Source organism: Panicum hallii, chromosome 2, assembly GCF_002211085.1.
Source record: "Panicum hallii strain FIL2 chromosome 2, PHallii_v3.1, whole genome shotgun sequence".
Classification (NCBI taxonomy): Eukaryota; Viridiplantae; Streptophyta; class Magnoliopsida; order Poales; family Poaceae; genus Panicum; species Panicum hallii.
Window position 1 is genome coordinate 49,529,635 of NC_038043.1, and position 26,094 is coordinate 49,555,728.

Here is a 26,094-nt window from a genome sequence, read left to right on the forward strand (position 1 = left end):
GCAAAACCCTTCTAGAAAAAAAATCATCAACGACTTTTTCATAGGAAGGGGAAGAAAAGAAATTGAAAATTCATTGAAATAAACTCTTTGAAAGTATTAGCACCAAACCAACTAACTAAAATTTGTGAAAGTTGGCAAATTTGGTTGAGGGAAACCCGGTAATGAAAATAATCGTGAATTTTTTTGGTAAGAAAAGTGATTTCTCCCCGAAGTTTTTTGTCCATGGATAATGCACGCGGGGACGTTACAAGCGCGCGGGTATTCACACGTCACCTCTTCTTCCCCCCGCCCCTCCGCCGTGGCCATGGCCACCGCCGCGGCAACTCTCCCGCTCCTCCATCCTCCAGTCCCCAAACCTGCAACCCTACAACTGCACGCTCTCCCACCTCGCACCCGCCTCCACCCCAAAACGCACCCTCACCCTCTCCCCCTCCTCTTCCTCCTCCCGCGCCGCCGCCGCGGCGGGCCCATCGCCGCCTCGCCCACGGCCACGCCCTCGTCCACGTCCGCCTCCTCCTCGCCCTCCTACGATGCCCGCGAGGCGGAGGCCGCCGTCGCGGAGCTCCTCCGCGAGAGCGGCGCCTCCCCGGCCGACGCCGCCGCCATCGCCGCGCGCGCGCCGGCCTACGCCGCCATGCTCGCCGACGGCGTCCGCGAGCTGGACGAGCTCGGCCTCTGGGCGTCGTGGAGCTCCGGTGCCGGGGCCCGGGTGGGCCGCGGCGGGGCCGTCGAGATGGACATGGGGAGCCTCGGGTTCCGGAGGAAGGTGTACCTCATGGGACGGAGCAGGCGTGACCACGGCGTGGTGCCGCTCCTTGAGAGCGTCGGGGTGCGGCTCTCCTCCGCCAAGCTCATCGCGCCGTATGTTGCGGCCGCTGGCCTCCCTGTGCTGATTGATCGGGTGAGAGTTAACGCCAATTTGGGCTCAATTTGCTTGCATTCCGTGAGTTCGGTCTATAAGAAATGATACTTCACATTCGATTTGTATGATTTTTCTCAAATTTGTACATGTTGTAATTTGGCAACGTAATTTGGTGAAACCTGTGGAAACTGCTACTGCAGGGTTACTTTTTATTTTTCTACTAGTCCATCCTAATCCACGCATGACCTCTTCTCGGGTGTGTTTGGCTGAACTTGAACAAAGTTCAATTGAGCTAGCATTAAACTTAAAAAGGGAGCACTCAAACTGATATATTACCTGCAAAAAAGAAAAATGGAATTGTTCACAATCTCTTTTGCAAGCTTGTAGTCCTGCACAAAGCATGTGTTCGATTATGTGAGTCTTCCTCCTATTCTCATTTGCGCAATGAATCTCAACAGTACATCCATTTCCCATATCATGGCAGGAAGACTGTTTAATGGAATCCTTAACATTAGAAATTTAGTTCAGGCACCAAGTTTTCATTAACACTAGTCCATGGTGACATTATATCTATAGGGTCACAAGTACAATGGATCCCTCTTAATGAAAAACGTGCCCAGGCATGGTCGCGAAAAAAACAAGTACAATGGATCATAGTGGTTAATATGTTTATTTAACAGTTGCAGTTGGGGTTGGCACTATAATATGTTCACTAGATCACTGTACTCATTTCTTATGGTTTAATCACATATAGGTTAAGTTTTTGAAGGAAATATTATTTTCAAGCAGTGATTATGCAACAATAATTGGAAGGAATGCTAAGCGCATGATGACACACTTATCAATACCTGCAGATGATGCACTTCAAAGTACTTTATCATTTTTTGAAAAAGTAAGTTCCACAGTCCCGACTATTGTTTATCATTCAATTTCATTGCACTGAGTATCAGAAGAATTATATTTTTCTTGAACCCTGTTATTGCAGATGGAGGCTAGGTATGGTGGTGTTAGCATGTTGGGACATGGAGATATGTCATTTCCTTATCTCATCGAATCATTTCCAATGCTGCTTCTCTGCTCTGAGGATAATCATCTAAATCCATTGATTGATTTTCTTGAGTACATTGGAATTCCAAAACCAAGGACTTCATCAGTTCTGCTGTTATTTCCTCCTATCATTCTTTCTGACATTGAAAATGATATCAAGCCGAGGATTCATGAATGGGAGAAGGTATTTATGTTTGTGGTGTCTACTGGAACCTTCTAGGTTGGTAGTCACTTGAATATAATGCATTAATACTAACTATCCCATTCCTAAATTTTTCTAGGCTGGCATTGAACAAGAATATATTGGGAGGATGTTGCTGAAGTATCCATGGATCCTTTCAACAGGTGTGATAGAGAACTACAGGCGGATTCTTTCATTCTTCAACCGAAAAAAGGTAACTGAAAAAAAAAGAATTCTCTTGCTATGTATGTATGTCTGAATTCCCTGTTCATTTATTTACACTGTCCTTCCTTATGTTTGCTGTTGCCAGGAGTAGTAAGTCAGTTGTTTTGCTTTTTCAGATTTCTGGTACAGTCCTTGGTATTGCTGCGAAAAGTTGGCCTCATATTCTTGGCTGCTCTACAAAAAGAATGAATTCAATTCTGGAGTTGTTTGATGATCTGGGCATCAGTAAGAAAATGGTTGTTCCAGTTATTACATCTAGTCCACAGTTGTTGCTGAGAAGACCTAACGAGTTTCTGCAGGTGTGTAATCATTATTATAGTTCCATTTACATATAATTCCATTAGGTAAAGGAAAAACTTTCTTTTGGTTGCTTATAATTTTCTTAACAAACTGGAACCAAACTTCTGTAAAACGAATAGTTTATTTAACTACCATCATAAGTCCTTTAAGTTGACATGGATGATACCTTTCATATATTTACTTTCAGTTTTACAGATCTATTTTCCCAATGAGGCAAGATGAAATTACCTAGGATTGGGGCATGAATCAAGTGGATAATAACTCAACATCTAATATTTTAGTTTGCTGTCTATCTGTAACTGTATCCACAGTAGGCACATTTATATCCATAGTTGGGGATGGTTTTGTGTCTTGAGTTGTTGCTTTTATACATCTTCGATGCTCCATCCTCCAATTACTGTTATCTTAGTAACTGTTCTGCCTTGTGTTTCAGATTGTTTTCTTTTTCAGCGAAATGGGTTTTGATAAGGAAACAGTGGGAAAGATTTTGTGTCGTTCTCCCGAAATATTTGCTTCAAACGTGGAAAGTACCCTCAAGAAGAAAATTGACTTTCTTGTTGACTTTGGTGTTTCCAAACATCATCTTCCTCGCATCATAAGGAAGTATCCAGAGATTTTATTGTTGGACATAAATCATACTCTGCTTCCCAGGTATGACTGCAACTTCGCGTGATTGAAAATGAATCCCAGATAGACATTTTATGTTGCAAAACTTACTGTACCTTTTAATCATTCCATGATCCATTTTAGTTTTCTGCAAGCTTTGGTTGCATTATTGCTAATGTTGTTTCCCTACATGGATGGTTGTGCCTTTTAGTGATACTTTGTTTTGCAATCTTGGATGCTCTTTAGTTATTTTGGTCAGTATCATAATCCACTTGTACAATTAGTTTCTTACTCCTGGTACTTAATTTCTTATTCAACCATTGCTGTACGTTTGTCCTAAAGTTTAACCATGTGATTTTCATTTGTCAAGTATGTTATCATGATCTTTTCATAAGTGCTCGATACATGTAACTTTATTTCAATGTTTACAGAATGAACTACCTATTGGAGGTGGGTTTGTCTAAGAAAGACGTGCGTTCAATGATCTTTAGATTTTCCCCACTTCTGGGTTACAGTATCGAGCTTGTTATGAAACCAAAGCTTGAGTTTCTGTTAAGGAGCATGAAGAAACCACTTAAAGCAGTTGTAGAATATCCTAGGTACTTCAGTTATTCACTAGAAGGGAAGATAAAGCCGCGGTTTCGGGTACTACAGAGTAAAAACATAGAGTACAGTTTGACAGACATGCTTGCAAAGAATGATGAACTTTTTGCTGAAGAGTACTTGGGAACAGGAGTACTTCAGAAACCTCTACCATGAAGCAAAGGCAGTTGATTTCTGGACTAAAATGAAGGGCCAGCCATGCAATGCACCATGCCTGAACTGTACAGCTTTATGCTTCCACAGAGGAGGCTGTTTTTCAGATGGGAGTCCACTTTTCCAATGCTCGGTATTAAGGAGGTAACACACTACACATGAAGTTACCTAAGCAAAGGTAACAGTTCCGTGTTGACTCAGCAGGTACAATCAAGGTGATGAACACCTTGGTTTTTCGCAATTCAAAGTTTCTTGCTTGCATGTTAATTGGTGTTGTCATATTGTTCTTTCAGGTTCAGGCCTTCAGGCAAACAAAGGAAATTTGCAAAATAATGTGGTTTCCAGCTAGGAACAAATGGAAAAGGGCGCTCAACAATCTACATATTTGTCGTGTGAATGGCTACAGGAATCAATGCAGGCCATGATCCTCGAGGAATTATTGGTCATGCATACCCGTAGTCCCCATCATTCTCATGGAATGAAAAGCTTCTCAATGGCCTCCCATCCTGCGTTTATGCCGATCTGGCCTGAGGGCTGACCCAAAGATGGTTGCCGCTACATTGACCAGCTACATCAGGGCGTCGGTGTTTCATTTCTTGCCCATAGCTGTGATGCCAAATATGCAATGCTGCGCTGCTTCCTTGAAATGACCCTATTTTTTCCATAAAACGTTTGAAAAGTGATTTCCAGCCATAAAAAACGGATCTGCTGCCGTGGACGAGTTGCTTGCGTGCAGCTCATCGTGAAACCAGCGCCGGCTGCCGTGCCTTCGTCGTTTTCCTCCGTTCAGATCGCAGCTTCCCCGGAAGTCACCGTAATTTGATTTTGTATTCACTATCTGCAGCATGAGCAAGCATCGAGAATCCCTGTTGGACTTAGCAATTGAGTCATCTTCCTCTGATGATGATGACTTTTTAATTGGCGCATCAGAAATCATGTATACGTATTATCAGTCTTGCAATAAGCCGAAACATGGTGGTTCGGTCCCTGGGCACAAAGTTGTTCGTCGTAAAAGAGAAGTAGGGCACTGGAAACTATTCGAAGATTACTTCTCCGATGATCCAACGTACGGTGCTGAGTTTTTTAGAAGAAGGTTTGTAATTAGTCAATTTATTATATTTTCCTCGTCATGTACGAGGTTACATAGCATTGACGAATTATTCTCATACGTGCAGGTTTAGAATGAGTCGACCTCTGTTCTTGCGCATAATGCGTGCGGTAGATCATGATGATTACTTCGTGCAAAAAAGAAATGCGGCTAATAAACTCGGATTAAGTTGCCTCCAGAAGGTAACTGCTGCATTCCGTATGCTATGTAATGGAATAGCAGCGGATAGCACAGATGAGTACGTTTGTATTGGAGAAAGTACAGCTATCGAGAGTATGAGAAGGCTTGTCATAGCTGTTGTTGAAATTTTTGAAGCTGAGTATTTGAGAGCACCTAATCAGCTTCTTTCTCTTCGCTTCTTTCTCTGCATCGGCCTTCTTCTTTTTTTCCCACATTTGATCCAATGCTTCAATGCATGCATCACCCCCACCTCGACGTAAAAGTTGTTTAGCCTTCTTCCTACCCATTGGCCGCTTAGGTGCATCACCTTCTGGAGTTGCAATATCATTGTTACTAGCATTGGGCAAATCATCATTTTCGTTTCCAGTTAAATCCAATATTGAATCATCAGGAGCCTTGTTTTTCTTTTGAGAACATTTAATTTCTGCCATTTGACTCATCTTCTGATGCCACTTTGGTTCATGGCGTAAAATATTCCAGCAGTGCAAGAGCTGGAAAGACTTCTTTTCTTTATCTTCTTCCTTGTATAAGACGCATGCATCCATAAGCTGCATAGTTAAAGTTACCCCTGGTTATTCATAGTTACTTAATAACATTATCAATATAGAAACTTCACAACACATACCTTGTTTTCAAAAGTCTTCCCACTTTGATTTCTGCCCTCAATGGCAGTAAAACATCCACAAAACTTATTGACAGACTCTTGAATAGTGCTCCAACGATGAGATAGAGAATTTGAGCTACGATGTACTATGATTTCCTTCTCCGAATGGTAGAAATTATGAACCCCAGTCCAAAAAGCACTTTTTTTCTGATTTGTGCATGGAATTGCATCAGTACTTGTGCCCAACCAAGCCCTGACAAGTACTATATCTTCAGACTCACAAAAATTCTTGTTTCTTGCTTTCTTGCTTCCTTGGGTGCTGGGAGTTGTGTAAAAGGGTGTGTCCTGCTGCTCCTCAGGAGGGCTGCCTAAACCATTCCACTCCTGTCCATTGTTGCCCAGAGTCTCATTCAACAAGCTCGTAAACGTGCTGTCTCCAGCCATTCTCACAAGTGCCTACAAAAGTTATGCTTCTTATTGTCAGTATACAATACAACCATATAAGTTTTATAGAGCAGTATGCGTATAAGTCTTTTACATCACTAACAGGAAAGTTTCAGTTTTGTAAGATGCAGCAGATCACTTTTGTATGATGCAGCACTATAAACCTTTTCATACAACCTATATCCACTATAAACCTTTTCTAAGAGCGGGAGACGGAGCGTGGGGATCTGCTGGTCGGCGACTCTTGGCACCACAGCAACCCGATTCAACAGTGACGAATCTTGGCACCAAGGCGACGGCGAGGAAGAAGATGGAGCAGGAGATGATCACCACAGGCAGCAGCAGCCGGCCAGCCGCGTCCTCATCAGGCCCCTACACGCGGCGGGCGACGGCGGCCCATACCCTAGCCTGCTAGGTCTTGCCAGCACAAGGTCTCGGGGGATCGAGTGCACCCGTCCGAGTATGGAGCGGCGGCGGAGCCGAGGAGGTTGCGGCAGCGGAGCCGAGGATGGAGCGGCGGGAGACAGATGCAGCACCGAGGGGCGATGTGAAGGCGACGCCAGCGGAGGGAGAGGCGGCGGACCTGCGGAGGTGCGCGCCAACAAAAAAAACAACCACGAAATGTTGGCGCCACGGCACGACGACGGAAACGGGGGGCGTATTTTTTCCCCGATTCTGTCTACGATTGAGGGAGGTTTAGGGGGGCATAAAAATAGGGAGCTGTTTACGGGAGTTGTTGGAGAACGTTTTTTGGATAATTCCCCTTAATTTTGATTTAGGGAGATGTTTTGGGGAGCTCTTGGAGATGCTCTTGGATCGCCAGTTCTACCTCAACCTGGGCACCGATCCGTAGCCGGTTTTGAAAGGCAGCAAAAGTTCTTGGCGCATACTGTGAAATCTTAACCTAAACAAGATCATCTGCATGCGTGCCACTTTAATTCGATCTCGTATCGATTCGGACGCCAGCTGGCGTCTCATCGTCATCGGCGTACTCCCTCGTCGGGGACGCCGAGTGCCCCATGATGAGTTGTTGACATCGCTGGGTCCTGGTCTCCTGGATGCGAGTGCGAGGCACAGAAGCAGCCGGCCGTCGAGTCGCCGCCGGCGCACCCGGAGCTCCTCGCAGGCTTCGGCGCCGACCCGTCGCATGGCGTGTGCGCCACCGCAAGACCATTCTCGTGCTGGTGGGAGACAGGATCACAGGAGACAGGATCAAAGCACATTGTAAGGTAAAACAAACCATCGCATGGAACTAGGAGTATTTGGCTAGAGACGGCACTGACTCGAGAAACAAATGCAGGGCACAAAATATTGCAGGCTCTTTCTGTGTGGGTTTGGCACCGTCCAGAATCTGGTGGCATTCGCACAATTGGTATTATCTTCCAAAAACTAATCTTAATTTGTCAGGTCTCGATTTGACAGTACTGACGGCAAACTGATATATAAATGATGCTGTGCTGCCAAAATGATAATGCTGTTTGAGTACTTGTACATCACCACCAAACTCAATGCAACAAAGGAATTACAGATAAGAAAACTACACTGAACCAGAGGGTAAAAAAGCTAACCATGGAAACAGAAAAAGAACAAAACATGTTACCTCAAAAAGTGTCGTTGCTACATTTTGAGATGTTATTCTCCCAATGTATGCTTGGCTCCTGCAAGTAGCAGTAACACAAATGCAACTGGTCATTATGGATTTATGATTAGTATCGTAGCTAACAGAACAAGTTTAAAGCTTCCATGTGACCATGTGGTGATCAAGTTACAGATGTCACATATTATATGGTAATATTTTCCAGCTCTTGGAAGGTATTTTGTTTAACCTGCCTACCAGATCATACAATAGAGACAAGAACACACACCATTTGTCGTCCCACATGCTTCACATTTATTTCCACATATACACAAGCTCAAATCTACACTCTGTTCTTTATGCATCTATGTCAGTGCAAAATGCACATGACCCTCTCCAGTCTCCAAAAAGAAATTACATAGGAGGTTCCAGGGAAGATATATTACGCTTGATACATACTGTCCTAACAATCTATGGAAACATTAACCTGTCATGTATAAAGGGAATCTTTGAACCTGAGCATGAAACTAAAACTAAAAGTATATACATGACAACAAACGACGAAGGAACCTTGATCTTTATAAAATAAAAGGAATGGTGAATATATTTTTATTTACCTATCCTTGTTCATGGGAATAACATTAAAATAAATGATATCTGATTTTTTTTTTCAATATGCAAGCAGTAGCTATGGTTCTAGGCAATGCATTTGAAACAACCATGCTAAAAAGATAGGGACATCATGCAAAAGATTGAAGCCCAAGTACCCTGTTGTCGTTATACTCTATTTAGCATAATCAATTAATCATACTGCATTGTAAAAGGTTTCCTACTACATGCTCACATCATAATCCAAGAAAAGAGAGCAACAACTGGAGTTAAAAAGGAAAGAAACTATTCAGATTATTGCTAACTGCAAATTGGCTACTCACTGTGGTGTCGCGACAACTGTCCAGAAGGCACCATGCACCCAGGCAACAGATTTTGGCTTCACGAATCTAGCCAGGCAATTGATCAAACATGTCATTGGCAACTGCAAACACATAACTGTCATCAGTAATGGAGGGCAGCTGCATGGCTTAGCAGGCAGATCCAAATGTGGATCAAGATTCAAGTACCTGGTACTGGCAGATAGGGATCGCATCCACCCATAGAGTTGGCTGCTGCCAGGTTGTCATCATCTGATTCATACCTGGTGTCTGGTGAGATCGAGTATGGTCCTCCACTTCGTGACTCGTGAGGAGCAGCAGAGGCATTTTCAGTCACACCTAGTGCTTGCAGTTCGGACAGAAAATTATGAGCACTACTTCCCTCTTTTCAAAATGTAGGTCGTTTTGGCAAATCTAAATGCATAGATTTTGCTATGTATAATATCGTGTATCTAGATGCATAATAAAATCTATGTATCTAAATTTGCCAAAACAACCTATATTTTGGAACGGATGGAGTTGAAAAAATTGCCATCAGGAATATTGAAAAATCATGCGTTGTGTCTTTTTTAGCTGCTTCTGCATTCTAACCCCAAATCAGTTAACATGTATATGCACCAATGCATAGAAACAAATATTCTGAGAAGGGAAACTAAAATAGCACCAGTCTCTTGGAAAGAACAGCTAACTGAATGGATCTCTTATAACAAAATAAAAGAGCCCCAATTTACCTTTGCTCCAAATAACCGCCTTCCTTATGAAGGAATATTCTGCATCCATATTAATGCATCATTTTAGTTACGAACAGCAGATAACCCATTACGACACAATACAAGTTACTCTAAACAACTGCAGTAAAAGAAAAGATAAAACCACATACTGATAGAATAAGCATATATCGCTTATTTGTTCCAGGTGAACTGGTGCATGATAATAACCTTAACTGCTCAAATTGAGTCTACAATTTTGCATTTTAGTGGCATGTAACATGGTATTTAGATCCTGCAGTGCAATGGCCTAAAGATGGAAAATGATTAATAGAATAATAGCCTTGTCCCACAGGCTAAAAGGCAAGCATCTTCAACTGACGTGGCAAAGCATTTTCTCGGCGGAGCTAATAGTTTTATCGAGGATCTACTTATAAAAATAGTCTCCTCGAGGGGCCAAAATGAAAAACATACCCCCATCTTTCCGCTCGTTCGCACCACCCCGTCTTCGTTCGAGGCGTCATTCTCAGCGTAGCGGCGCCGCCGATCCACGTCGCCGCACCTTCACTAGAGACGGTCCCGTCTTCTGCAATTCCGTCGCCTCCAACAACGTCGTCATGCAGCCTCATCAGGTAGGACACCAACATTGTGGGCTCGTTTGGAGGGTTTCTCTTCTGCCTCCGCGCAAGTTGATCTGCCGCGATCGATTTCCCGTACTGCTCTAGCTTCCTCGATCTTGCCATCCGCGATGCAGGAGCAGTCGAGTCGAGGCGCAGGGCCTTAGCCTGGCATTTCTAGTAGTACTAGGGCCTCCCTGCTGCTTGAAGCCCGAAATCAAGGGGCTTATTACCGTTTTTTTGATAGGGCACAAGATTTGGGCACTTTCGCGGCTTGCTATGTGTGGCGCCGTATCTGAGCGAAGCCTTCTTCTTATTCCTCGCGATCCTGGCGGGCAGCTTGTTCAAGTACTGGCGGGGGCGTCAGCCCAGCCACCGCGGCGCCGGAGCTAACCGGCTCCTCCCTGGAGCCGTCATGAAGGTGAGCGCAGGCATCTAATTAAATTCATTCCTTAGGTCTAGCTAGCTAGCTAGGTTTTCCCATTTTTTACATCCATGAGATACTATAATTAAATTCATTCCTTAGGTCTAGAATAATGCTTGCTCTTATATATGGAGTCCATTTGCTAGTGAACAAGCATTATTGTAGCATCACATGCTTGGTAACAATGGGAAGCTAATTCATTAGGTCTAGCTATAGGTTCTCCCATTTTAAGAAGATCCACACACACTTTTAAGAAGTAATAGCTCATTCCTATGTCGTCAACCCTCTCAAAGAATGCTTGCTCTCTTATGGAATCCATTCGCTAGTGAGCTCCATGTAATAAAAAACATCCACATAGCTCCTAGATGTTTTTCCCCGCTGTGATAGTTTTCAATTCCCATTGAACTCAGTTTGTGCTTCTTTTGATTTCTGAACATCTGTGTTGCATTGCCTGAACAGATGGTTGGGGTTTTGGGGGCGTTGCTCCAGCGAGACGACCGCCTGATGGCCGTCGTCTTGTTCAGCGTAGAGTCGTGGGCCTTCGCCGTCACAAACTGGTATGGATTTCCTGGAGGCTCGTTGCGAGTTGTGACCTGGAGGCCCATCTGGCGGAACAGATGGGCCCTCCGACTTGATTGTTCGGTGCTGGGGCAGCCCAGCACTGGTCCAGTGACGCGGGAAGCTTGCCTGCGCCGGCCCATGAAGCAGACTGTTCCAGGTATATATATGTACCGCCGCCGCGTCTCTTCTTGTTTTTCTCTTTCGCATTTGACAAGATTTCCTTTTTCCCGATATGATGAGCACGTGATGGATGAAGGAAAGGTGTATATATAGCACCGTTATATGCATATCTATGCTTATTATTATTATTATTATTATTATTATCATCATCATCGTCATCATCGTAAAGTTGTTGTCCTCGTCTTTCGTTCCAACTACCTATGTAATATGTACTATAGCCGCCACATACAACAAATGCCGTCTCTTGTTGTGAGTTAGTTATAGCCCTGAGACGAGCTAGGGTGAGAACAACACTTTGTATGCAAACTGAAACAAGAAACAAAATACTATGTTAGGCGATCGAATAACACACTAACGCATTTTTAATTTGTTTCCTCTGTTCTGGCTCATTCAGCTCCTCCTGTGGACGGGGAGCTGAGCGGCCGGGACGACGGCATCAGCGGGCGGCATTGGTGGCAGCTGGCAACGCCATTATTCTCCAGCTGGAGTAACACATTCCGACTGGATTGTTCCGTGCTGGGGCGGGAGTGCGACGGGCGAGCAGTGGAGCATTCCAAGAGCTGGAGGGGATGTCTGCGGCCCATGAAGCAGACGGCAAAAAGTGAGTGATCGAGACGCTCTCTGCCTCTGCACTTCACATAATCAGCTAGCTCTGATATAAATCTAAACGAGCAGTATCGATGATCTATCCATGAAGATGGAATATAATGGCCGGCTATTCAATTCTACGTACACAATCTTATTACTGTTGCTTCATCTCCATGGCTCCATGCAGATAGCTGCACGATTATGGCCAGCACCATGGCCATCGAGGGGAAGCACAAGCAGGTGTACGAGTCCTTCCATGGCGCCGGCAAGTTCCCTGATGGTTGCAAGGCCGCCAAGGGTTGGTTTGACCAGCTGCGGGACGCGTGCAAGCGCGTAGGCAGCTGGAAGGAGGGCGAGGAGGAGGGGGCAGTTATGGACGATGTACTAAAAAAGACAGAGAACCTTGGGGGCGTGCTGACAAAGGACGGCGATGTACTAAAGAAGACAAAGGACGGCGATGAACTAAAGAAGACAAAGGACCTTGGGGGCGTGCTGACAAAGGACCTTGGGGGCGTGCTGACCACCAGCACCCTGGGGCAAGGGCTGCTTGGACTGCGGAAGTGGGAGAAGCATAGCGTCGACGACGGCTTTACCCAGGAGCGCGTGGCTGAGCTGCTGGACCAGGGACCTTGCATTGGCAGGCTCTGGGTCTGTCCCTGGTATTTTCACTTTGACGCCGCCAAGAATAACTGGGTCTATCGTGGGTGTGGCCGGGACGAAGGTGACAGGGCCGAAAGCAAGAGGCTTTACGGTAACCACCAGAACGGCTCACACGTTGTCGTCTGCTTCCAATATAGATTATGCGGTGAGCAGATGCATGTGCTCGTGTTGGACAACCACGGCAAGGACGGCCCAGAGAGGTGGATAGACTTTGAAGAGCTGGATGCGCTCTTCACCCTGAAGGTCGACTGCCTGTGCGGCACCCCCGATCATTACCATGACGCAGGTACTTCTCTGGTCACCTAAAAGGAGGTGATTCGTATTATCCTTCGGGACATACATATAGTCTACCAAATGGTAGACTAGAGTTTTATCGGCTATGTATATTTGAGCCTCGTAAAACATGGGATCCTAAAATTTGGGGAAGAGCTCCCGTAACCATGCATCCTTCACTACCGGAGACGGCATCTTTGCCGAGTGCCACACGTTTTGCCGAGTGCATTATGTCGGGCACTCGGCGAATATGACATTTGCCGAGTGCCGCACTCGGTAAAAGGAAACACTCGGCGAAGATTTTCTTTGCCGAGTGCCCGACACTCAGCAAAAAGTGACACTCGGCAAAGATATATTTTGCCGAGTGTCGGGCACTCGGCAAACAGAGACACTCGGCAAAGCTCCGTCAGCTGTGAACGGCAGCAAACGGCCGTTAGCTTTGCCGAGTGTCACAAATCAGACACTCGGCAAAGACACTCGGCAAAGTGGTCTCTGCCGAGTGCTTTTTGTGGGCACTCGGCAAACCCTATTTGATTTTTTTTTTCTTTTTCAACCCAAACTTTTTGTGTTGTGATCCGACGTTACGTTGAAGTACATATCAATTTTTTTGCCAATTACTCGAAGTGTTTATTATATTCAGTCAATTTATTTCATTTGATTGCATTTCTTGGAATAATTCAAATTTGAACTGCAAGTCATTCGAAGAGTGGACAAAAATGAATCGAAAAATGATATTCATATTATTGAGCCTACTTCGACACCTTATCCATGAGGAGACAAAAATTTCAACCATCTCATGTTCACGAGGCATGACCACAAACTTGTGGTCCAGTTGTTTTTAAATTTTATAAAAAGCGAATGTGGTTCGAAAATTATGAAACTTGTCGAGATGTCATGATATCATATGCGGAGGCTGTGTTAAAAATTTGGCTAGGTAATAACCGTTATATGTTTTCATTGCTTTTTTATGTTACATGTTCAAATGCTGAGTTGAAACTAATAATTTTTCTTAATCACATGTACAGGTCCCGCCAGTCTCCCCAGGCGACCGATACCTCGTGAGAGACGCCCTTTGATTCGACCCGAAGGGGAAAAGTAAGAAATTTTTTATATTTTATTTCTTCATATTATATGTTCAAATTCAAAGTTGAAACTATTAAGAGGTCTTAATCATTTGTGCAGGTCCTGAATGATTGTGCAGAGTGCAGGTGCCGCTCACAAACGCTCCGTCAATGGCATCCTCGGTCTTCTGTGCAGGGAACACTTTCCTGGCCTGGTTGAGCATGCTGGAGTGACGGAACCGGCCTATACGTTCGACCACTACGCCGCCGCCCCCGATGCTGAAGATCGGGATGGCAGGGTATTCAACAACAAGGCGGAGCGGGTGAAACAGGAGTTGTGGGTAAGTGCTACATACATTGCATTCATTTCACATTCTTAAAAAAAATGAATGGTATACATCGTGTTTGCATGCAGGATTTCTTCAGATGTGAGGATGGATTTGAGGAGAAAGCTGATGCGGTGGCTACCAGAGTCTGTAAGAAACGAGTCGTGGACATACACTATGAGGCGCGTATCCAGGCCATTATTAGTTTTCACGCCAACGTCCTTGGGCAGAAGGTCTCCAAAACGGAAGTAAGAACCATGTCTTTGACTGAGGAGCAGTACTTGCAGGTAAATAAAGAAAATTAATATGCATTCCTTTTTACATTAAGCAGGCTTAATTTCATCTTCTAATATGTCAAATACTTGATGCCCTGTAGATGACTCCTTATTGGTGCCTCGGGCATCAAGAGTGCTGGCAACAGATGGTGCACAAGTGGTGCTCGGACGAGTGGGAGGAGTCGCACCACGCTTGTCGGGAGCGGCGTTTGATGATGCCAGGTGCACCACACCATCAAGGCAGTCGCAGCCTCAGCGGATACGCCGAAGCATGGGTACGCGAATGTATTTATTTAATGTAATACTCAATTATGCATGATTTCTAATCGTCTTGCTTGTTTTCTTCCAGTCGTTGTCACATGGTGGCCAGCCTTGCTCCCTCTTTCAGGCATATGCTATGTCCCACAAGGGCAAGGCGACGTCTGACGTCAAATACAACCCGGAGGATGGGCCCGAGGCATACAGCAACCCGATGGCCCACGCCCGCCTCAGTGCGTACTCAGCGATGGCAAGGGATGTGCATGGTCCAGAGTTTGATCCGGCTACCGAGGACCTTGATGGAGAAGTTGTTATGAGGGTTGGAGGAGGTAAGCATCATGGGCGGTATTGGCTTGCCGACGGCGCAATTGACTCGTCCTCTACTCCTAGTCTATCTCAGATTAGAGCAAGAAGCACGAGTGCGAGCCCAGTCATACGACCTCGGCAGGACACTTCACAGTACCGCATACAGGCACTTCAGGTCATTCCTTCTTTATCCGTCGTTTATTGATTATTTATACCATTTCTTTGTATTATCATAACATTGGAGTGAAAAATTTCCAGGCCCAATTAGAAGAAGAGAGGAGGCTACGTGTGGAGAACGAGTAGAGGATGAGGGACATGTTTGCCTACATGCAGACTCTTGGCGCCGCAGCGGGTGTATCTCCACCACCTTCGTTGTTCGCTTCACCTCTACGGCCTCCTGCTGAGTTTTCTACTCCTGTGAGTATAAATAAGTTTTAGCCATGTCTAATCTTCATTCATCTTGTCTCACACATGCGATCGCTTCTCCTCCTTGCAGAATCAATCGGCGGCCTCAAACTCCCCTTATGTTTCTCCAACTCAGCCGGATTGGCGTCCTTCATGATGATTTTTTATCACTTATCTTATTTCTGTGGACATCTTATATTTTTGTGACATCTCAACATTATGTAGACTATATTGTGAGACATGCATTTGTGAGATCTTTATGGTGTGTAATGATATTTGTGAACCGATTTGGGATATGCGTGATATAGATATGATGTTGGTGGTCTTTGTGCTTATATATGTTTTTTGATATATATGTGTGCATTAAATACAAAAAATAGATTAAAATGGGTAGTTCTTGTCACTTTACCTAGTGTTTGCACTCGGCAAAACCTGGCCTGAAGAATCTTTGCCGAGTGTCGGATACAAGGCACTCGGCAAAGGAAGAATCTTTGCCGAGTGCCGGATTTCCGGCACTCGGCAAATCTTCCTTTTTGCCGAGTGCCGGCATTATGGCACTCGGCAAACCTTCCTTCTTTGCCGAGTGCCAGAATCCCGGCGCTCGGCAAATATGCCTTCTTTGCCGAGTGCCGGAATTCCGACACTCGGCAAAACGTCCGTTACCGTTTCTGCCCCGTCACGGCGCTACAATTTTGCCGAGTGCGGGCTGGGCACTCGGCAAAGTCTTTGCCGAGTGCAGGGCACTCGGCAAAGTACCCTTTGCCGTGTTTTCTTGTGCCGTATCCCCTTTGCCGAGTGCAACACTCGGCAAAGCCTTTGCCGAGTGTTTTTTAGGTTTTGCCGAGTGTTTGGGACACTCGGCAAAGTAGTCGTTTCCTGCAGTGCTTGATGATTTTTTATGGGGGTTTTCGGATGATTTTTTGACACACCGGTTTATAGTACGTGCTAGCTACTGATGTATGTGTTTGGTTTGAAAGCACCCGGCGGTAAAAACATAATTTTTGGCCCCAGGCCGAACAATGTTGGCGGCGGAAACCAAGATGCGCTGCCCTACTAACTCGACTCGAACTATCCGTCCTGGTGATCAACAGCAGCAAAATATATAGGCACGCGCGCGCGCGCGCGAGCTCGTGCTCATGCAAGAAATCGAGGAAGATCGAGAAGGCCTCACCGATCATGGTGGCATTAATGCCGGGGCGGCCGCCGGAAGTATGTAGAAGGTGTCTCGACGTACGGCGAAGGAATGGATCGACGAGGAGGGGCATGGCGCCGGACGACCGAGGGGGCCGGGCGCCCGGTTCTCGGGACTGCAATGCAACGGGCAGCGGTAGGGTTAGCGCACGGGCGGGACGTAGAGGAGGAAGAAGCTAGGAGCGCAAGGCGGGGATCGGAGGAAGCTCACCAGCGATCCATCGGTGCAAGTAGGTGAGCCGAGGACTCGATCGGCTCGGGTGCTGAGGACTCCAGCGCCCATGCATGCCCTCCGGCGGGCCGGGCGGACGCGGTGCTGGGGTAGATCTCGATCGGTCAGAGCAAGCAAGCATAGCTAGGACGGAAGACCGAAGAGAGGAGGCGAGGACAACAGACCAAGCATGTCCTGTATGGATGGTCGATGGCGAGGTGCGCGGCACGTGGTTTATCATCACTTGTAATAACTTACATAGTAGAGTACTGCAGCCTTTGTCGTTACTGTTTGGAATCGCTGTAAAGCTGGCCGCTGCCCATCCCCGTTACCACTACATAATACATATCTGTATTTTCTATTGCCATTTGCCATGCATGTTTGGTTGGGAACACGATCGATGCCAGGACGTGCTGGGCCTACAATTCGGCCCGGGCCAACAAATTAATTATATTTTTAACTGAAAGTACCGAGCCCAGCCCAAAAGTAAGGTCCAAACATGCCCATGGGCCAGGCGTGAGCGCAAATTTTCGGCCTCAAATGAGTTATTGGGCTGTTTTTTTTAAAAAAAATGCTCATGTATAATCCTTCAGTAATGTTTCATTGATGTTTACATTGAGGGCCTCGTTCTTTAGTTCCGGCCCAGGCTACTCTATAATATCTGGACCTGCCCTGCATACGTCATTAGCAAGGTACCAGATGTGATCGGATTATTGCCCTAGAAAAAAAAGATGTGATCGGATTATTAGGACTTAGTACGAAGGAGGGGGAGGGGTGTTGCAGCTAGGGATTACTAGGAGGGCCGGCGCGCTTCGTCGCGCCCGTACAGCTGCTTTTGGTTCTCTTTATTTTTTTTTTCAGTCTCATGGATCACTTGCTATTTATAATCAAAATACCAGAGAGCTATTCCCTCCGTTATATGAAAGTGCAACTCGTAGTGGCATGAAAAGATTCTCATACCATCTACATGCAGTTAGTTTTGGCATGCAAATCAAATCTGACCACTTAGTTAGACGGGTAGTTGAGATCCAACCTCTATAATTGTACTCTTGGTGGGAATCTTTTCAAACACAAAATTGCACTTTTCCTGGATGCGAAATATTTTTTCTTTGCACATGCCCTTTAGTCCTGGTATCGCAACTAAAACAAATGATCCAAATCTTTGATTTCGGGTACCTAGTTCGGGTTTCCGCACGCACGACTAAAGGAGGTTAGAAATCCGGACTAAATACCCTCCTCTAGTAGTGTTAGCTGTTCATATGAATATCTTGTCATCTTGTAATTTTCTTGTAATTTCGTTGGCTTTAAATTTGGAAATGAACTTTTTAGGCACAAAAACGTGGCTCCACGGTATACGTGTGGAGATACATTTTTTGGAGGCACAGGGACATGACCCAACAGGTATACGTGGCGAGGGAAAAGAGCCGATGCGACCGAGTTAACGTTGTGCAACAGCGTGGGCAGTGCGTGCAGCGACGGCTGCTACTACATGACACGCGCCAATGCAGTATTTCTGCATCGTATTAGCGAATCAGTAACAGTAGGCAAAGGACCTCCGGTCCCTCCTTTTTCTTCAGCGATAAGAAGGTACCGGGAAGGGTAGCGCGCTTCGCCGCGCCCGTTCTGGTTCTATGCTGCCGTGCATCGTGATTCGTGATAGGGCGCATGCAGAACAACAAAAATGATAAGCAGATGGGAAGCTGTTAGCTTATTTTCATCGTACGCATATAGGACTGATTAAAGTCTGCGCTTCACAAGCAGACCAAAAGACCAGGGTGGTCTGGGTATTATAAATTCGCTGATCATGAATGAGTGCTTGCTTGTGAAGTGGATTTGGAAAATTGTAAAAGGGGGTAATGGCACTTTTGGCTGCAACTGCTAGAGGCCGAATACATGCCTGATGGGAATTTCTTCAACTCAAAATGGAAGGGGACCTCGCAATTCTGGTAGGGGCTGCACAAAGTCAAACATCTTATGAAGTGGGGGCGATCCACCAAGTGCGGGATGGCAGACTGACATCCTGACCTGTTTAGAATCTGTGAAGATCCAACTGTGTTGGTGGCGGACTGCTGGGATAGTGATGGTTGGATGATTAGCTTTAGGAGAAGCTTAGCCCCAGGGGAGGAGGCAAGCTGGGCTGAGCTCCTTGGCCTTCTCCAGGATAAACAGTTAGAGGAGGGTGATAGAGATACAGTGACCTGGGCTCTTGACAACTCAAAAACATTCACCACCAAGTCCCTGTATAGGTTTGTCACGCACAGGGGTGTGTGCATCCCTAAAGCAGAAAATGTGTGGAAATCCAAACTCCCCTTAAAAATCAAGGTTTTTCTTTGGCAAATGAAACACGATAAATTGCAGGTTGCGACCTCGCTCAAAAAAAGAGGATGGAAGGGGGTATACACTGCTGCCTGTGTGGCAACCTTGAAAACACGAAGCATGTTTCCTTAAGTTGCTCTCTGGCTCGTTTTGCCTGGAGCCGTGTGAGGGATGCCTTTGGCTGGGCGGGTTGCCCTCGTGATCTTAGTGACCTCATGTCGGCCGGGAGGTTAACAAAAAATGTGAAAATGTCAAGGGGTTTGGCACTTTTCATTTTTGCAGGGATAACCTGGGCTATTTGGAAGATTCGAAATAAAATGGCGATTGAAAAATCCTTTCCCGAAAGCCCTTAGGTGGGGGCTACCCTCCAGGTGCAAAACCCTTATCCTCTCTCTAAAAAAAAATGGTCCATTGCAGTCGGAGCATAATTAACAAAAGATGGATGTTTAGCAGTTTTTTAGGATTTTCTAATGTTTCTTTTTCCTTAGCAAGATTGCTGTGCAGTCGGAGCATAATTAACAAGACTAATTAATAGATAGTATAAGATATGCTATGTGATAAAATGGTCCGTTGCAGTTGCGCTTGCGCTAGAGGCTACAACGAGGGTAGGTGTGGATGACCATTGACCAGGCAGTCAGCTCGAAGTCAATCACGGATGAGGTATGGCAATAATGAGACCGGCTGGCACTTCATCTTTCGGACGCATCTAAAGCCTTCTGAACTGTTATTTTCTTCCTTATGGTCTTGTTACACAGCGTAGGAGCAATATTCTGTGCTCTCGGTCAGTATTATTATCACAGTGGATTCTTTTTCTTTTCTTTTTTGAGTGGTTATCACAGTGGATTCTAACTGAAGCCACTCCAGGTCCCCTCCCCCTCCAGTGGAACCAAATAAAGCCAACGAAATCTTAGACCAAAGTCAGATATTCGAAGCCCACCCTTATTTTTTGTTTTGCAGGTGATGGTCTATTTGATAAGGCAATGACCACCACCAACGTTTCCCCAGCACCTCGCTCTTTCACAGAAAGCTTCTTCTTTATCATTTCATCGTGGATGATGGGACAGTCATCTTAAAAACAATGATATAAAATGAAACGTGAAGATTTTAACAACAAAAACTCACCGGTACAGTGTCCCGTCATATAGGACTTAGGAGTATAGACTGGGGGTACGTATATAGTAGGCACACATGCCTTCAAAAAGTAAATGAAAGTTGTGCTCATTGTCCGATTCCCATAATTTCAGAAGACGACCCTTGTTTTTAATAGAAAAGGGCGTCTCCTCGTAAGCGCCCGGAAAGAGCCGTGGTCCTAGGTTATGCTTGCGCGGTGCTGGTGACCGGAAAGGTTGCACAGTGTGTGTGCGTGTGTGCACTACTACTACTAATATAAAATGTAAAGAACTGATTCCAAGCGCGTCGATCGACGAGGGACGAGTATTTATAGGCCCACGTACTAACAGATCCATCTACCTCGCACAAGCTAGCTAGCTAGGCAGTGGTCGATGGCCGCCGCCTTAGGCGAAGCAGCCCTGCCACCAGTTGCTCCCGCAAGTGCAGCAGCTAACGCACGGCCGGTGGGCACACTAGATCCGCAGCTGTTCATGGCTGCTTGCCGCGGCGACAACAACCGGCTTAAGGAACTGCTGAGGCTGGACGACGACGAGGGGCAATCAGCAACGAGCAGGGGAACTCCCTACTGTAACGAGGTGACCAGCAACGAGGGGAACTCCCTACTCCATGTCGTCGCCGCCCGCGCCGGTGGCGCCTGCGGCGATCGGTTCGTCGACTGCGCCAAGACGATCTACCGCGGCAACAGCGGCCTCCTGGCCGCGCGCAACAAGAAGAGAGACACGCCCCTGCACCGCGGCGCCGGCGCCGGGAGCGCCGACATGATCTCCTGCCTCGTTGCTCTCAAGGCCGCCGAGGTGGCCGGCGACGACGGGACAGCCGTGAAGGACTTCCTGAGGGCGCGGAACGATTGCGGGGAGACCGCCCTGCACCAGGCGGTCCGCGCCGCCAGCATGACCTGCATAGACGCGCTGCTGCTGGAGGATCCAGGCCTGGCCACCGTTCCACAGGAGGGAGAGGAGGGTGCTTCCCCATTTTACCTGGCGCTTTCACTAGGTAAACTGGATATTGCACGGTATATCTTCGATAAGAGTAAAGGCGACCTGTCCTACTCGGGACCGAACGGTCAAAATGCGTTGCATGCCGCTATTTCTCGTGGTGAAGGTACGTAGCTTGTAAAAATATTATTGTTACTACTATTGCTTCTTCTTCTCCTCCTTAATTAGTACTACCTCCATTATAGAATATAACTATTTTCAAATTTTCTCCAAATCAAACCTTTAAACTTTGACAGTAAAAAAACATAAAGATTATTGATAATATAAAAATAATATTAGTTTATTCATAATGAAATCAATTATTGCAATATAAAATCTTTTCTATTTAAAAGTAATTATTTTTAAGATATTATTAGTTAAAGATGAAAATGTTTGACTTTGATAAGTTTAAAAATTGCTATATTTTGGAACGGACGTAATACTAGATATAGCTTGGTTCCTTATTAATTATAAGTACTACCTAGTACCCCGATGGATCGATTGACAATTAATAAGGCCTCCTCCAAAAGTTGAGCCAACTGCTAGCTCATAGCAATTAAGAGATAGCATAAGAGATCACTTTATTAATGGTGAAACTCTTAGCACACAACTCAAAATATAGATGGATCTACGTATCAGCCTCACATACTCTTGGAATACGTGTATAAGATTATCTTTTGATCAAGATAAAGCTCCTCTTTCTTTTATTTCTCTCTCTTCCACCTAGACAAAATATTGTATTTTACTCCCATAAGCTAGCTGACTTGCATTGGCACTGTTGGATGAAGCCTAAGAGTGGAGATAGATGATCCGAATTAATTAAATCCACGCTGCAACCTCATATATGTGTACGCAGCGCTGGCCATGCTTCTGAATTGGTTCAAGGACCTGACGGTGGACGTGCAGCAAGCAGGCGACGACCGTCCTGCGGTCAGCGTGCCTCTCGTCTCGCATCTGGCGCAGCAAAGGGACAAGAAGACGGGGAGCAACCCTCTCCACCTGGCTGCGTCGCTGGAGGGGTGGCCGTACGTCGGGATTCTTTCCATGTGGTTCCCGGATGTCTGGCCGCGGCCCAGATCGGCGGTCGCGCTGCTGCTGGAGGCCAACAGATGCGCGGCGTACCAGCCGGACGCTCAGGGACTGTACCCGATCCACGTCGCGGCCATGGCCGGCAGCCTCGACGCGGTCAGGGCCATGCTGGAGGCGTGCCCGGACTGCGCCACCCTGCGGGACGCCGGAGGAAGGACCTTCCTCCACGCCGCCGTCGAGGCGGAGGCGTACGGCGTGGTCGAATTCGCCTGCCGCCGGGCGCCGCCGAAAGGATCGTTCCCATCGTCCGTGCTTAACATGCAGGATGACAACGGAGACACGGCCGTCCACCGAGCCGTCCACGTTGGGAATCTGCCCGTGTTTAACTGCCTAATCCGGAATCGGCACGTGCATCTGAGCATACCGAACAAGGATGCGTTGACGCCTTATGACCTTTCATGGGTTAGAATCCCTTCGTCGTTTTATTATGATTCGGTAAGTAACAATAACTACTACTATACATAATAATATATATATATCTATCATTTACACAAATTTAATTATATATATATAGACACACACACAAACATATATCTTCGCATGCAGAACCCAAGGGGTCTCATACAGTTGTCACTACAATTTGTGGGAGCTCCATGCGGTGGAAGCCGCCCCGACCTCTTATTCGGAGAACACATCCCAAAAGGAGACGACGACGAGGTCTCGGCGCATCTAACGAATGCAGCCCAGATGCTGGGCGTTGTGTCTGTTCTTGTCGCGACCGTGACATTCGCGTCAGCTTTCACGCTGCCCGGAGGCTACCAGCAGCAAGCCGGCTCGGATGGCATCATCGGCACACCGTTGCTCGCTGGGAGCTATGCCTTTGACGCCTTCATCCTATCCACCACGCTGGCATTCATCTGCTCGTGCATGGCGACCTTTAGCCTCGTCTTTGCTGGGGTGCCTGCGATGGACATCTCTTTGCGCTCCTGGTACTTCGAAGTTTCTGCCCTCTTGCTGCGGAGTTCTGGGAGAAGCCTGGTCGTCGCCTTTGCTTTGGGGTTGTACCTGGTGCTGGCCCCAATTGCTCACGCGACCGCGACCGCCGTCTGCGTGATTATTTTTGTATCTTTGCTCTACGGGAACTCCGAAGCCTGGCAGATCCTTCGTGTCGCAGATACGGCCCGTGCAAGATTGGGAGCTCGAATGGATGTAGCATGGACTTTTGGGCTTACGTTCTATAACGTCTTTGTAAATGTGTTTGTCAACTTCTGGTCCTTCATAATAATCTTCGGATACCCAGCAGCAATTCGGATGGCGGTGCATGTGCATGCAAAGTAGTTCACTACAGTACCCTTCGCTTGCCTTGCCTTGGTTACCATCCTGCTACTTCACCAGGGCACAAAAACCTGTGTGTGCGCCATGTTTGTTCTCTTCCTTCCAAAAGTACACAGTATGTATCATCAATCGGTGTGATGTTCCAATAATAAATCATTTGTTCCCTTGTATGTATCATCCATGAATGCATCATTTGTTTCCTTTATTCTTACGCTTTGTGCCATCGTAAATGCCCAACAATGGTCAAAGCAATACTAGGGGTGTGTTTGGAGGGCTTCTTCCAATATTTTTTTTTACAGAACACAATACAGACAGACGCTTACATATGCGTCTTCTCTTATGAGCAGCTTCTGATAAAACTCTGACAGACCCTTTAGAAAAGGATTATCATGCAATGTAATACAGAATGCATCGAGAGAGATATGTATGAGACCCATGTGAATTTCTATACTAGCAACCTAACATATATGACTTCCCATGAATTAGGACTTGGGAAGAATAAACTACTGGTTAACTGAGGAGAGTAATTTCTGATCCTCTTTGAGTGAGGTGCAATACTCTCAAATATTGTAAACACTCATATATCAAAACAAAACAGTAGTTGCATAATACTGCAGTCGACGGCACACGCGCTGACGGCAGTTGAGGTCATTCGTTCCTAACTACACGCTAATTTAAACTTTATTTATAGTTGATATTCAGAAATTAATAATACTGCAGTTGCACGCATAATATTCCAACAAGATGAAGTACATTCCTGATTGAAGACACACTTGCGCTGACGGCAGGGGCAGAAGAGGATCAGGCCCTCCACCACGCACAGGATGCGGGGAAGCTTCGAGAAGACGCCGGGATCCAGGTCGGGGCAGTGCAGCACGGACAGACCGGAGGGGAGCGGCCGGCGCTCTCTCCAGAAAGATTTGGCAAGCTCTCTCCAGATGGATTTTTGCTATAAGCACACGTACGCTTCCTGGCTGCCCTGATAAGAGGCAGTGCTCGAGGTTTTGCACCTAGATTTGGCAAGCTCCCGCCATTCTTTTAGTTGGAGAGAACCGGATCCGGTGCCACATGATCCAGCATTCCTGCTGGAGTAGAAGCTGGCCAGAATGTCAGACTTGGATTGGTGAAACCAGCTTCCACAAGCACGAGCTTCTGCGGATTCTGGGTGCCGACTGCTGCGCCTCGGAGGTTGATGATGAAGAGGGGGCGATCAGGGGGTCCGCCTCGGCGGCGTCGAGGTATCGCACGGCCCCGACGTCGGGGAGCGGGGGAGGTAGGTGAAGAGGCGGGTCAGGAAGGCGAGGATGCCGACGGCAGCACCACGCCGGCATTGGAGGATATTCTTGCCACCGCCGGCAGCCGCTGCCTTATAGGGCAGTGTCATGGCTCACGCCACCGGTGAGCTGGGCGCCGCGCAATGTCCAGACAGGGGAACGCCAGAGCTCGAGGAAGGCGGAACCGCAGAAGAGCCTCGCTGCTGGCAGCTATCCACATCGAATCATGACCGTGTATGTCCGATCCGACGGCTAAAAATACCCCAGGGATGGACGGTATTTGAAATACCGTCCACCCTGGGTCTGGACGGCGAACGAGATACCGTCCACCCCGACGCCGTCCTGAGCTCCCCCGTGAGCACTCACGGCCGGCGAGCTGCCGCCTGTACAGTTCCCACCCAGGTGCTGGTCCGTCGGATGTGCGCGTACGTCCTGCGTCGTGCTCGCGCAGGAACCCCTGCACGCGTGGCCGGTGCCCGGCGGCGTTAGCTCGCCGGCCCGCGGGAACGTCCACGCCAGGCGGCCCGGCCGTGCATCTGGCGTATACGCCCTCGGCGCGGTGGGAGACCCCCCCCCCCCCCCCGGGGTAATGGCTGCGGAGCTTCGCGCTGTGCAGTTTGTTCGTCGAGGAAGGCCGTCGCCGTGGGCAGTCGGAGCCGAGGAGGAGCAGCGCCGGCATCCCACGATGGTCACCCCCGGACGCAGCGTAGACGAAGAAGAGCCGAAGAGGGACGGCACCGCAGAGCTTGGTCGCGCGGCGGACGGGCGGAGGCCGCGGGAACAACGACGACGAAGGCGCGCTTGCCTGCCGTCGCCCATGCCCATCTGCACTGGCGGCCAACCGGCAAGCGAAGAAGGCCATAGAGAACTACTGTACTACAGTACTACAGTTGGCGTGAACAGCGCGCCTCTGCAGCAGGCCACAAACTGGGACGAGCACCAGGCTGGGCTGGAACCTCTGCGGCCTGATGAGGACGCTCCACCAGAACCAGAACGTTCAACATTATCACTTACCGGTACCGGCCTTGCTAAAGACAACGATCAGTCGGCATTCTGCAGGCACAGGTTGAAGCAGAGCGAGGACACGGAGAGACTTATGAATCACCAGTTTCATGTACGAGTTCACCAGCCACTCTTTGTGTGACATGGTTAAGGAAACACTTCTTCCAGCACT

General features: G+C 47.2%; 3 protein-coding genes and 1 long non-coding RNA gene across 11 annotated transcripts; 3 read left to right on the top strand and 1 right to left on the bottom strand.

Moving 5' to 3' along the window:
• The first annotated feature begins 237 nt into the window (after window positions 1-237).
• Window positions 238-5,391, top strand: LOC112881592 (transcription termination factor MTERF2, chloroplastic). Of its 3 annotated transcripts, none has more exons than XM_025946362.1 (9): window positions 238-901; window positions 1,617-1,754; window positions 1,848-2,093; window positions 2,191-2,304; window positions 2,432-2,614; window positions 3,049-3,266; window positions 3,653-4,181; window positions 4,271-5,070; window positions 5,153-5,391. In XM_025946362.1, exons 1-7 carry the CDS (start codon window positions 305-307, stop codon window positions 3,978-3,980), a joined length of 1,824 nt encoding a protein of 607 aa, XP_025802147.1. In that variant the 5' UTR covers window positions 238-304; the 3' UTR covers window positions 3,981-4,181; window positions 4,271-5,070; window positions 5,153-5,391. The 3 variants fall into 3 exon arrangements, with proteins under 3 accessions (XP_025802147.1, XP_025802145.1, XP_025802148.1); XM_025946360.1 differs by having other exon boundaries at window positions 3,653-4,155; XM_025946363.1 differs by having other exon boundaries at window positions 3,653-4,121.
• On the bottom strand, window positions 5,231-17,001 carry LOC112881593 (glutathione S-transferase T3-like). 6 transcript variants are annotated; one of them, XM_025946367.1, is made up of 8 exons: window positions 16,862-17,001; window positions 16,631-16,766; window positions 9,008-9,588; window positions 8,822-8,922; window positions 7,914-7,971; window positions 6,508-7,494; window positions 5,891-6,325; window positions 5,231-5,813 (listed from the first exon to the last, which is right to left on the bottom strand). In XM_025946367.1, exons 7-8 carry the CDS (start codon window positions 6,311-6,313, stop codon window positions 5,289-5,291), a joined length of 948 nt encoding a protein of 315 aa, XP_025802152.1. In that variant the 5' UTR covers window positions 6,314-6,325; window positions 6,508-7,494; window positions 7,914-7,971; window positions 8,822-8,922; window positions 9,008-9,588; window positions 16,631-16,766; window positions 16,862-17,001; the 3' UTR covers window positions 5,231-5,288. The 6 variants fall into 6 exon arrangements, with proteins under 6 accessions (XP_025802152.1, XP_025802154.1, XP_025802149.1 ...); XM_025946369.1 differs by adding an exon at window positions 7,597-7,664 and having other exon boundaries at window positions 5,891-7,494; XM_025946364.1 differs by lacking the exon at window positions 6,508-7,494.
• LOC112881594 lies at window positions 14,431-15,711 on the top strand. The gene is made up of 3 exons (XR_003226494.1): window positions 14,431-14,502; window positions 14,592-15,229; window positions 15,313-15,711. It is a non-coding gene; the product is annotated as an uncharacterized LOC112881594 (long non-coding RNA).
• Window positions 17,002-20,679: 3,678 nt separating the features above from the next.
• LOC112881201 (protein ACCELERATED CELL DEATH 6-like) lies at window positions 20,680-23,649 on the top strand. The gene is made up of 3 exons (XM_025945885.1): window positions 20,680-21,409; window positions 22,139-22,806; window positions 22,918-23,649. The coding sequence occupies exons 1-3, from the start codon at window positions 20,680-20,682 to the stop codon at window positions 23,647-23,649; spliced, it is 2,130 nt and encodes a 709-aa protein (XP_025801670.1).
• Window positions 23,650-26,094: the final 2,445 nt, after the last annotated feature.

Coding starts and splice junctions, on each gene's coding strand:
- LOC112881593 (XM_025946364.1), bottom strand. CDS start 9,145: ATGCCTCTGCTGCTCCTCACGAGTCACGAAGTGGAGGACCATACTCGA. Junction 7,972..8,821: donor ACAGTTGTCGCGACACCACA/GTGAGTAGCCAA, acceptor TGCTACTTGCAG/GAGCCAAGCATACATTGGGA. Junction 5,814..5,890: donor GGAAGACTTTTGAAAACAAG/GTATGTGTTGTG, acceptor TTAACTATGCAG/CTTATGGATGCATGCGTCTT.
- LOC112881201 (XM_025945885.1), top strand. CDS start 20,680: ATGGCCGCCGCCTTAGGCGAAGCAGCCCTGCCACCAGTTGCTCCCGCA. Junction 21,410..22,138: donor CGCTATTTCTCGTGGTGAAG/GTACGTAGCTTG, acceptor ATGTGTACGCAG/CGCTGGCCATGCTTCTGAAT. Junction 22,807..22,917: donor CGTCGTTTTATTATGATTCG/GTAAGTAACAAT, acceptor CTTCGCATGCAG/AACCCAAGGGGTCTCATACA.
- LOC112881592 (XM_025946362.1), top strand. CDS start 305: ATGGCCACCGCCGCGGCAACTCTCCCGCTCCTCCATCCTCCAGTCCCC. Junction 2,094..2,190: donor GGATTCATGAATGGGAGAAG/GTATTTATGTTT, acceptor AAATTTTTCTAG/GCTGGCATTGAACAAGAATA. Junction 3,267..3,652: donor AATCATACTCTGCTTCCCAG/GTATGACTGCAA, acceptor CAATGTTTACAG/AATGAACTACCTATTGGAGG.